General features: G+C 54.0%; 1 protein-coding gene across 4 annotated transcripts in view; it reads left to right on the top strand.

Moving 5' to 3' along the window:
• Positions 1-2,585, top strand: part of ONECUT1 (one cut homeobox 1) — a 58,386-nt gene extending 55,801 nt beyond the window's left edge. For all 4 annotated transcript variants that reach the window (XM_061553881.1, XM_061553879.1, XM_061553880.1 and 1 more), the window contains one exon: positions 482-2,585. In XM_061553881.1, the coding sequence (XP_061409865.1) occupies positions 482-789 (308 nt within the window). In that variant the 3' untranslated portion in view covers positions 790-2,585. The remainder of the gene's footprint in view (positions 1-481) is intronic.
• Positions 2,586-12,848: the final 10,263 nt, after the last annotated feature.

Genomic DNA, 12,848 nt, shown 5'->3' with positions numbered 1-12,848 from the left:
GAGTCGAGTCCTGTCAAGCTGCTGCACTCACCGTGGCAGATTTGGTGAATTTTCGCTAATGAGCAGCGAGAAACGCGCATGCCTTCCTGTCCCACATGAGCTAGTGAGTGAGTGTGATGGAGAGTGAGTGAGAGTGAGTGTGTGTGATAGATAATGAGTGAATGTGATAGTGAGTGAGTGTGTGTGATAGAGAGTGAGTGTGAAAACGAGCGTGAGAACGAGCTAAACTATTACATGTGAGTGTGAGCACGTGTGTACTCGCGAGCGAGTAAGCGAGGGTGCAGGTGCATCTCCTGCGCGTGCGTGGGTACGTGCGTGGGTACGTGCGTGGGTACGTGCGTGGGTACGTGCGTGGGCACGTGCGTGGGCACGTGCGTGGGCACGTGCGTGGGCACGTGCGTGGGTACGTGCGTGGGCACGTGCGCGAGCCGCGGTCCACCGTCGCCGCCCTGACGCCCGGCCTCCCTCCCTCTGTCCGCAGCGTGCAAGCGGAAGGAGCAGGAGCAGGGACGCGACAAGGGCAGCCAACCAAAGAAGCAGCGCCTGGTGTTCACGGACGTGCAGCGCCGGACTCTGTTCGCCATCTTCAAGGAGAATAAGCGTCCGTCCAAGGAGATGCAGATCACCATCGCGCAGCAGCTGGGCCTGGAGCTCAGCACGGTGAGCAACTTCTTCATGAACGCACGCCGCCGCAGCCTCGACAAGTGGTCGGACGAGGGGGGTCCCGGCGCCAATTCGGGAGCCTCCTCGGGCGCCGGCTCGGTCCACGGCACCTGCACCAAAGCCTGAGTTGGGGGAGATGGGGGGGGAGGCGGAGGGAGAAGACAGAGCAACGCCGCCGGGTCTCCGTTGGCGGCGCTGTGGCACGGAGGCCGGTGCCGGAGGAGTTTTACACAACGGCGGTCGTCGCTGGTTTGGAGCCAGGGAGGGGGAGCGGGTTGCCGGGGTCGGCCTGGGTGAGCGGTGGAGGTGCCGCCGCCGCCGCCGCCGCTGCTGCTGCTGCTGATGGTGGTGCTGGTGGTGGTGCTGGTGGGAAAACAGAGGAGGCCGCGTGGAGTTGTGAGCGGGAGACGCGCACGAGGGCGCGGGCGGAGGAGGAGGAGGTGTGCGAGGGGCGACTCGTCAGTGGCGGCGTGGAAGAGCTCGCAGGGCCCCCCCGCCCCCCACGCCTCTCTCTCTCTCTGCCGAGCGGTCTCTGGGCCTTAACCCTCGGCCCGCCGCACACGACGAAGATTGCGAGCCAAAGTCTGACGGCCTCCTCTTTCTTCCCGCGCCCCCCCCCCCCCCCCCCCCTCTGCAACTGTTTGGATCGTCTGGCACAAAGCAGTTTCCTCTGCTACTACTTCACTCTACAGCTTTATTGTTATTGTTTATTTTTCGAGCTCCAAATATCTACGTGCGAAACCAAAGACTCACCCCCCCACCCCAACCCCAACCCCACACCCCCACCACACTCTGTTGTTGTTGTTGTTTTTATATATACACACGAAGAAGGAGAAAGAGGAAGAAGACGACGACGACGAAGAAACAAACAGACAAAGGCTTGGTGATGCAAACGGCCTCGCGCGCAGATCCCCTCTAGGAACTGGAGGGACGTGGGAAGCGCGCGGCGAGCAAACGGCACTTGGCGTGGAGACCCCCTCCTCCCCCAAAACACACAAAAAGATGAACTCTGTCTCGACGTCGTTCGATGCTTTGATGTTGTAGGTGGAAATATGTTGAACGGGAGTACGGTTTAAAAGCTTTAACCTGCCACTTAAAGCAAGATAATCGCTTTAAAGTGGCGGAACAGCCTGCTTATTGTGGAAAAAAAACGCGTTTCCAATTCTCAGATACGGGAAGGCGAATTTTACACGTGAAATAAGACGGGGAATCGAAATGACGTGGTGGTGATGGTGGTGGATGGTGGTGGTGGACTACTCTACGGCGAGGCGCGGCGGGATCCCGTCGAGGGGGCCGCGTGGAGCGCGAGATGAAGATTCTGGGCGACGTCCGGGATGTAACCCCGGCGGTCGCAGGGAAAATGAAAAAAGAAAAAAAACGACGACGGGCGTTGATGAGGTGGTTATTCTGTATGCTTGGTGAAGCCTATACACAAGAGCAGGCAAACATCCACGGAATGCATGAACTTAGATGCGGTTCCCATTTTGCAAACAACAACAACATTCAGAATCACCGTTTTTGGGTTTTTTTTTGCTTGCTGCGCCGTTGCCCAAATGTGGGAATTTGAGCCACGCACGCACAGCACCACCACACAGCACCACCACACACACACAGCACCTCCACACAGCACCACCACCACACAGCACCTCCACCACACAGCACCTCCACACACAGCCACCTCCACACAGCACCTCCACACAGCACCACCACACAGCACCTCCACACAGCACCTCCACACAGCACCACCACACAGCACCTCCACACAGCACCACCACACAGCACCACCACACAGCACCTCCACACAGCACCTCCACACAGCACCACCACACAGCACCACCACACAGCACCTCCACACACAGCACCTCCACACAGCACCACCACACAGCACCTCCACACAGCACCTCCACCACACAGCACCACCACACAGCACCTCCACACAGCACCACCACACAGCACCACCACACAGCACCTCCACACACAGCACCTCCACACAGCACCACCACACAGCACCTCCACCACACAGCACCTCCACACAGCACCACCACACAGCACCACCACACAGCACCACCACACAGCACCACCACACAGCACCACCACACAGCACCACCACACAGCACCTCCACACAGCACCACCACACAGCACCACCACACAGCACCTCCACACAGCACCACCACACACAGCACCTCCACACAGCACCTCCACACAGCACCACCACACAGCACCACCACACAGCACCACCACACAGCACCACCACACAGCACCTCCACACAGCACCTCCACACAGCACCACCACCACACAGCACCACCACACAGCACCACCACACAGCACCACCACCACACACAGCACCACCACACACAGCACCACCACACACAGCACCACCACCACACAGCACCACCACCACACACAGCACCTCCACACAGCACCACCACCACACAGCACCATCACACAGCACCACTCACCACACACAGCACCACCACACAGCACCACCACACACAGCACCACCACACAGCACCTCCACACAGCACCTCCACACAGCACCTCCACACAGCACCACCACCACACAGCACCACCACACAGCACCACCACACAGCACCACCACACAGCGCCTCCACACAGCACCACCACCACACAGCACCACCACACAGCACCACCACACAGCACCACCACACAGCACCTCCACACAGCACCACCACACAGCACCACCACACAGCACCACCACCACACAGCACCACCACACAGCACCACCACACAGCACCACCACACAGCACCACCACCCCACACAGCACCACTCACCCCACACAGCACCACTCACCTCCACACAGCACCACTCACCTACACACAGCACCTCCACACAGCACCTCCACACAGCACCACCACACAGCACCTCCACACACACACAGCACCACCACACAGCACCACCACACAGCACCTCCACACAGCACCACCACACAGCACCACCACACAGCACCACCACACAGCACCACCACCCCACACAGCACCACCACCCCACACAGCACCACTCACCTCCACACAGCACCACTCACCTACACACAGCACCTCCACACAGCACCTCCACACAGCACCACCACACAGCACCTCCACACAGCACCTCCACACAGCACCACTCACCGTCACACAGCACCACTCACACACACACAGCACCACCACACAGCACCACCACCACACAGCACCACCACACAGCACCACCACCACACAGCACCACCACACAGCACCACCACCACACACAGCACCACCACACAGCACCACCACACAGCACCTCCACCCCACACACCACCCCACAGCACCACCACCACACAGCACCACCACACAGCACCACCACCACACAGCACCACCACCACACACAGCACCACCACACACACACAGCACCACCACACAGCACCACCACCACACAGCACCACCACACAACACCACCACCACACAGCACCACCACACAGCACCACCACCACACAACACCACCACCACACACAGCACCTCCACACAGCACCTCTACACAGCACCTCCACACAGCACCTCCACACAGCACCTCCACACAGCACCACACACAGCACCACCACACAGCACCACACACAGCGCCACCACACCACCCAGTGAGCACCCACCGCTTTACTAAACAGCCGATTGGGAACTCCCCACGTTATCTTTGCGCAATTAAGATCCTAAATTGACAACAACAATAATATAAAGTAACAAAAACACCCAGAAGAACCGAAACGCACACGAACAACACGCACGCACGCACGTACACACACACACACCGGGCAGAAATTGAGTTGCTTTACCGCACGGGTAAGTTCATGCATTCGCAATGTTTGTCAGCCCTGTCTATAATCCAAAGGAAATAAATTATACACAGTCAACCAAAGATACGAGCCAGTTGAATGCACGGTACTTGTGATGATATTTTCCCCCAAAGACTCACATTTTAATCATACTTTCTTTTGTTCATCCTTTAGCATATATACCTTCGAATGATATACACTTGTCGATTAGTGTACGTGTATATATATACTTAGCACACGAAACACGTGGTAGTAACGTGTCAGGTCGCGACAATTCGATGTCCACAATTTGGCGTCCAAAGGACAAAAAGAAAATTTAAAATCCAAATTTTACAACCGGTTCGGGGGCAATCGCCAAAAAAAATTTTTTTTTTGCATTTTCACTCTCGCCTACCGATTCCCGTGGCCCCTTCCGCCCCCCGTCGTGAGCGAGCGACACGTGTCAACTCGAGCCGACTCGAGTCGACACGAAGTCAACTCGAGCCGACTCGAGTCGACACGAAGTCAACTCGAGCCGACTCGAGTCGACACGAAGTCAACTCGAGCCGACTCGAGTCGACACGAAGTCAACTCGAGCCGACTCGAGTCGACACGAAGTCAACTCGAGCCGACTCGAGTCGACACGAAGTCAACTCGAGCCGACTCGAGTCGACACAAAGTCAACTCGAGCCGACTCGAGCCGACACGAAGTCAACTCGAGCCGACTCGAGTCGACACGAAGTCAACTCAGCTGACCGGCGCTGGTCAGCGGCGCGTTCGCTGCCACGCGGGAGGGGTGGGGGGGGCGGCGGATCTCTCCCCGGACAATTCCGACCTCCAAATTTTTAATCAACGACAACGACAACAAGGAACAAACAAACGAAAAACAAAACTCCACTCGGACAAAGCGACCGCAAATCGTTCAATTAGTCACGGTCTGATTATTAGGTCATCATCATCGTCGTCGTCATCGTCATCCACATCGTCATCCACATCGTCTGGTGTTCCTTTCTTAGTTACCCCCACCCCCTAAACCCGTCGCCCCCTGCTTGGGAAAGCGATGTGGACAGAACAAAAACAACCTCTTCCTCGAATCCTTTCACCGAAGAGGAGGAGGATGAGGAGGAGGAGGAGGATGAGGAGGTGGCGGCCGAAGTTTACGATCGCTGCCTCTCCCTGTCGATGTGGACGTTTGTCGTTGTTGTCGTTTGTGTTTCTCGATTCGTTCATTCTTTCACCTGTAACCAAAATTCCACCCTATCCCCCCCCCCCCCCCCCCGTTATTCTGTTGTATATTGCATCGCAACCTTATATATATAGCTTCTTCCGAGCTCTTAAACCAAGCGCAACGACCTATTTATATAGTCTGAACCAAAGACGCTACCTCAATTGTTTTTTTTTCATTCGTGATTCTAATCACACTAATACCAAAGAAAACCAAAGACTTCGTCTTCGCCATGCCTGTGTGTCGGCTCAGCTTTGAAGTCGTTCGATTGCATTATGACTCCCCAGGTATTACGACCCTTTTACTGCTACTACTACGACGACTACTTACGACCTACGACGACTACTGCTGGAGTGTCGCTTTATCGTTTCGAAATGTTTTCTTTTCGTCGGCGTGTCCTTTCACGCGACGTCACACACACACACACAAATTAAAAAAAAAACATTACCTAGGGGATCGCTCTCTCAATACGTTGCTGTAGGCAAGGGCGCAGTAGCTGTGCAGGAAGTGCTCTAAGCCAGCTGATGAACGGACGAGTGCCTTGTATGAACCAAAGTAAATAACCGCTGACAACCTCCTCAAGAAGAAGAAGAAGACGCAATGACGGCACGCGCGCGTGTGTGTTTGTGTTTTCCACGACGACATTGGCGTATACCTCAGCCGCTCGGACTGGACACAACAAACCCCCCCCCCCCACCCCCCTCTTCTTTCTCTCCCGTTTGACGTTTCGGCAGGTCGCACAGCAGCATTCATTTGGGGGGGGGTAGGGGGGGGGAGGTCCCCCCCCCAACACCAACACCCCCACCCCCGCTGTGTCACGACACAAGAAGAGTTAAAAGAGAAAAAAAAATATTAAGCGTAATTAAACAAATGCTACGAATAATGATTATGATGATGATATTAAAAAAACACACGAAAAAAAATACCAAAAAAAAATAATCACACCTTGGGGGTTTTTTTGTTCCTTTCACAATTTTCCAAGACGTACGTTTTAAACAAAATACAAAAAAAACTTTTACAAATAAATACTGTTATGATATTAATAATAATAATGAAAGCTCATATACCAAAGGAATTAGCTGAGAAGGAGAAGAAGAAATGAAAAAAAAATCGCTAAATCTTTCACTTCCTACGGATACACCAAAAAAGGTCCCCGTGACGATGATGATGATGCTGATGACAGCGCTGACTTGCGAGGTGGACGCTCTCCAAATCTCAGCTCCACACAGGCCGGGCGAAAATTCTTTTTACCGCGAGATATCGGAAATACCTCATAGATAGATGTCTAGTGTGTGACGTTCTCTTAGAGTTGTACTGTGTGCTACGACGTATTAACTAGTTTGGTAATTGTTAGTGTTGCCCAATGCTTTATAAATACATTGCTCACCTAGAGAGAGACGAGAGAGAGAGACACACACACGCGCACGCGGACAATGGTGCAGTGGGAGGTTTGACGGTGTCGCTCCGATGGTTGCTCATGTGTCAAAGAGAGCTTCGTCGAGTGGTCAGGGGGGCTTTGTCTCTCTCTCTTTTTTGAGTGGCGGTGGCCCACGAAGTTGACTTTTGATGCTTTTTTTTCGCTGTGTGACATGTATCGAGTTGGTTGTAATTTGTCTTAATTTATAGTCGGTGTTAATTTAAGTAAACTTTAAAAAAAAATACTCCCCGTACCAAAGAAAGCAGAATTGCAAAAATATTGTCGTTCCTAGAACATAGAATAATAATAATATATGTGATATTTAATTTAAAAGAATTTTGTGAACGCACACACACACACGCGCACGCACTCACGTATGAACACAACCGATGATTGTTTTGTAGATTTCCGTGTACAGTGTGATTCCTTTAAGACGTTAGACGTTCTCTCTTATTTTTTATTTTGTATATTTTTTAGTCTGGTGTATTTAAAAGAAACACACAAAAAAACGACAACTTTTGTAGACTGTTAGAGAATCAGTTGTTATTTTTGTTATCGCGTTTTGTTTTTTGTCAGGGTAGTTCACGCGATGGGGTTTTGTTACTCGTAGTAGCGAGGGGGACACTGCCACTGAGTGATATTTTTTTATTTCGTCAAAAAATCTCTTGGCCTCGGCCATCAAGAGAGACGCGATGTTTACTTTGCAGATTGGGGTAAATAGAAAGCTCTTAGTAAAGCTGAGGCTGCTCACGACGCTCGCACACACGCTGCCACAGACGTCCAAGGCAGGTCCCCCTCGGGCTACAATTTCGCTGTCAGTAACGGGGGGAGGGAGGGGGGGGAGAGAAAAAACAAACACGCAAAACGCATGCCCTCCTTAGACGTCGCGAGAAATCGTCACGGCCAATTTCCGCGCAGGCAGTGTGTGTGGTGTGTTGACGACCATCTCAGACGAGGGCCTTTGCTGTGCACACACACCGCACCACACACACACACATGAGCAGGACGTGGCGTGTGTCACCATCACGGCTGTGACTGTGCTGTATTTGCATGCAAAAACACACGTGTGTAGAGACATGGCATATATGGGGGGGGGGGGGGTTTAAACAAAATAAGCAAGCTTCGTTTCTGTTCGGTTTTGCGTTTTTATTGTCCGGTGATGCCCGCACATGCCACCCTAAACCAAACAAAGCGATAAGGCGGTGTGTGTGTGGGGGTTGTTTTTGAGTTTACTCCCTGCGTGTTATCGTTGTTCCGGCTTTTAAAGAGGTGAAACAAGGTGAATACTTTGCTATCGTATTTAAAAATATCTTAAGACAATTTCCAAAGATGGTGGGTTTAAAGTAAACTTTCAAGTGACGTTATTTGTTCGGCTTATGTTACGGCTGAAGTTACGATGTTTGTACGCCCGTGCGTCGGATAAATCATCACCCTCCCCGGTCCCCCCACCCCCCCTCACTTTGTCCCCCTCCTCCCACCAGTAATAACAACTCCAGTCACCAAAGATGATGGGCAACTCGGCGTTACGTGACCGTGACCCCCACTCCCTCCTCCATAGCGGGTAGACGCCCCCCCCCCCCCCCCCCCCCGCAACGCAAAGTCTCTTACGGCTTGCCCCGTGCGAACACGCGAGGTTTTGGTCAACGGGTATTTAAGATGAACAATCGCCAACAAGAGAGACAAATTTACGGAACTTATGCAATAGTTGAGTGTGGGTTGGGAGGGGGGGCATTTTTGAGGATCGATTCAACGGGCGGACCCACGAGCGAAATTATTTTAAGCCAAAGCAAATCGCCCACGTTGAATAACCCTCTCGCTTCTTTGCAATCGGCGGATTGGCCACGGCCAGTGCCATTAATCCCCCCCTCCCACCCATCCATGCCTGTGCCCGCGGTGCGCGTGAACGTGTCGCCAAGGGTACGCGCGCGTGAACGTGTCGCCACGGGTACGCGCAGGACGCACCGCGAGACGACGCCGCCTTCAGCGATCGATCTGCGTCGAGTTTGCGCCGCTGCGCGCTGCGAGCTTCCTCGGGCAACCGAAAGCCAAATCGCAATCCTGAAAAGGAGCCCCCCCCCCCACTCTCCCGCCGCCGCAGCGGGCGGTGCGAAACGTCGGACGCCGAGCGCTCGAAGAACGCGCGGCGGTTGCACGACGCGATGAGGAATCGTCGAGACGCGCGATCGCCACGCGCCTCGGGGTGGTGGCTACCAAACGATTTGTCGGGAATCCACCGATTGAATCTGTCGCTCGCACGGCACCCTCGCATATTGCCGCGTAGCTAAGGGCCAAGGGCCGCGTTTCGTCAGTGCGATCGTCCGATCGTTTCCGCTTTTACAAACCTCGCCCCCCGATCCACCTCGCAATCTCCCCCCCCCCCCACCCCCCTCCTGCACATGATGAGCGGGGTGACACTTGAGGAGGAGGAGGGAGCACGTGGCATCATCGTCATCATCAGAGATGCGTTACGGGAACAGCGGGGTGATGATGATGATGATGTCGTCGTTGTCGATGTTGCTGTCTGGCCGTCGTTGGCTGTGCGGCGCGCGCGCAAAAGCCAAAACGCGAGGGCGTGAAACGAGAAACCTCCTGCACTTAAATCGTGAAAGCCTCGCTCGGACTCGGCAGCGCAACGGTGTTGGCGCGCTACTGTTTGTATTCGCAATCCGCGATGTTTTTAACTGACCCAGGTGCATAACAACAACAACAATAATAATATCATTATCCCTTACTCGTGTTGGGGTTGCCCCCCCCCCCCTTGTCTCACGGCCAGTCAGCGCCACGAGCTCGTCTCCCTTACCCGCGGCGCGTGGTGTGGAGGGGGAGGTTGCCGTGAGGTTGCCGTGAGGTTGCCGTGCCGATGTTTCACTTTCGTCTAGCCCGAGATACGCAGCTAAAGCGGGCGGGGGGGGTGGTGGTCCGGCGGCCAAAATAACATATTTGTCGAATTCGGTACAACAGCGAAAAAGTTAGGGTGAGTAGTAATCGAGGTAACTATGGGAGTCAGGCTAATACTCTCGGGCAGGGGTCGGTATCCAAATCAACAAGACGTAAAAACAATTCGAATGCGGTACAAAAAAAAAACCTCAGTATTTCAAGAGCCACAATGCACCCTGGTGATGGTGAATACACGAGGCGGGTGTCGCCCTGAATAAACGTCGTCACGAATTTTGTCCTCAAAGAGCCGAATGCCGCTTCGGAGCCGCAGATGATCGACCACCTTTGGGCTAAAGCAAGGCCGGTTAAAAGATTCTAAAACGTCTCCGTTGTGTTTTTACCGGCCTGGCTCTTCCCAACGGAATCGCCACCAAGCTGTGCCGCTGCTCGTGTCGGTAAGACGTCTCGAAGACGTCTCTAAGATGCCAGGGCACTGGGCAACAGCGAGAGAGAGAGAGAGAGGCGGGCCAAGATGCCCGCAATGGGAAGAGTCACGTTGGGGGGGCACTTTGGTGGCAATGTGTGGGTCACGTGTGCGGCCCTGCCACGTGCTCTGCCCCTGCGTGGGTCGAGACCTCGCCCTCTGTCTCTCTCTCGCTTGGCTCTCAGACTTGATATTAAATGCGTAAATTAAAACTATTGGAGGAATTGATTTGTTTAAGCAACAAAACAAACCAAAAAAAACCCCGTGTGAAAATTGTACAGCAGCAAGCCCCTTCACGTTGAGTGAAATTGCCCCGCGACTTTCGCTTCAGATTGATCCATGCGACACGTGCCATACAATGAGCAGACTGCGGGATACATCGATGCTGTGGTGCGACTATGGCACGGGCTTGTGGCGCGGGCTGTGGTGAGACGATGGTACGGGTGTGGTACGGGCTGTGGTACGGGTTGTGGTACGAGCTGTGGTGCGATTATGGTACGGGCTGTGGTACGGGCTATGGTGCGATTATAGTACGGGCTGTGGTACGGGTTGTGGTGCGATTATGGTACGGGCTTTGGTACGGGTTGTGGTACGGGCTGTGGTGCGATTATGGTACGGGCTGTGATACGGGCTGTGGTGCCGCTGTGGTCGGGATGTTGTTGGCCCACGCACAACCAGAACAACAACAACAACAACAACAACTCCCGTGGCCACGTGGAAGAGGGGCGCGCCGCACTGCGGAACGACACAACCCGTCACGAGGACGTCCTGCGCTGCGTGTGTGCACGTGTCTGTGCGTCGTGGTGTGTGTGTCTTTGTGTGTGAGTGTGTGTGTGTCTTTGTGTGTATGTGGGTGTCTGTGCGTCGTGGTGTGTCTTTGTGTGAGTGTGTCTTTGTGTGTGTATGGGAGTGTGTATTTGTGTGTGTCTTTGTGTGTGTATGAGAGTGTGTATTTGTGTGTCTTTGTGTCTCATGAGTGTTTGTGTACGAGTGGGGCTTTGTGTGTGACTGTGTGTACGAGTGTGACACTGTGAGTGCGATGTGTGTTGATGCAGGTCAGTGTGCGCGTGTGTGTGTGTCAGTGTTGGGAGCGGTGGCGCAGTGGTTAGCGCGCCGCGCTACGAACCCGGTGACCCCAATTTGATTCCCGCTCACGGACAACATCAGTGACGATCATCTGAACCGGTCCTGGGCCTTCCTTAGGTCGACTCAGCCCCAAATGGGTACCTGATGCGGTGTGTTAACATCGCCACTGGGGAGACAAAGGCGACCGGGCGTGGTGCTGGCCACCCACCCCCTCGCGTGCCGTTCCGGCCTTCATAGGTGCTCGCTAACAGCACTTGCCCCTGCTGTCCGTGATGGGTATACTGGGGGATCTTTGTTTTCATTCGTAGCTCTGTTTTTGTGGCCCTGTATGTTTCTCGGTGTGTGTGGTGTGTGTTGGATGTTTGCGCGTCTTCGTGTGGCAATGTCCTGGTGGTTGTGTGTCCATGTCTGCCTGTCTGTATGTATGTACGTGTGTGTGTATACGTGTGTACGTGTCTGTGTGTACGCGTGTACGTGTGTGTCTGTGTGTACGTGTGTGTGTATACGTGTGTACGTGTGTGTACGTGTGTGTGTGTGACTGAACTTCACGAAACAGATACGGGTTTATAATGCAGCCAGGTTCCGTGCAACTCGAATTAAAATGCGCCCATCGATGCCATTTGAATAACATACTAAACGCGTAACAAAGGAAAACACACACACACACGTGTCACGCGTGACACGTGTGTGTGTGTTTGCACACTGATGCCGCAGCCTCGGGTCCGTGAGCGGCGATGTGACCCAGACGGGAGCCGTCACGGCCTCGCAGACGATGGCTCAGGGCACGAGTGGCAGCCAGCCCCCAGTGCGCTCTGCCCCGCGATCGCCACGGGGAGGTACATTCATGTGTCTGTGGGCTACTCCCGGCGAGATCCGCACGCACTGCGTGAGGGTTGTAACATCAGGGGGAGGGGAATCGCCAACCCCCTTGTACGGAGGGCCGAGTGAGGCTGTAATCCAGGCAGGCGTCCCCCTCGCTTTACGCGGCAGTAGCAGTAGTAGTAGATGCGTTCCACAACAGCAACAGGCGCACAAAGCGAAACCGCACGAGACAACTGCCTGCAGAGTAGCGAACACAGTACACACACAGTACACACACACAGTACACACACAGTACACACACACAGTACACACACACAGTACACACACAGTACACACACACAGTACACACACAGTACACACACACAGTACACACACACAATACACACACAGTACACACACACAGTACACACACACAGTACACACACAGAGTACACACACACAGTACACACACAGTACACACACACAGTACACACACACAGTACACACACACAGT

The sequence above is a fragment of the Lethenteron reissneri genome, chromosome 18, assembly GCF_015708825.2.
Source record: "Lethenteron reissneri isolate LAM-NWPU_2019-01 chromosome 18, ASM1570882v1, whole genome shotgun sequence".
Taxonomy (NCBI): Eukaryota; Metazoa; Chordata; class Hyperoartia; order Petromyzontiformes; family Petromyzontidae; genus Lethenteron; species Lethenteron reissneri.
This window is presented reverse-complemented; position numbering and strand designations above follow the sequence as displayed.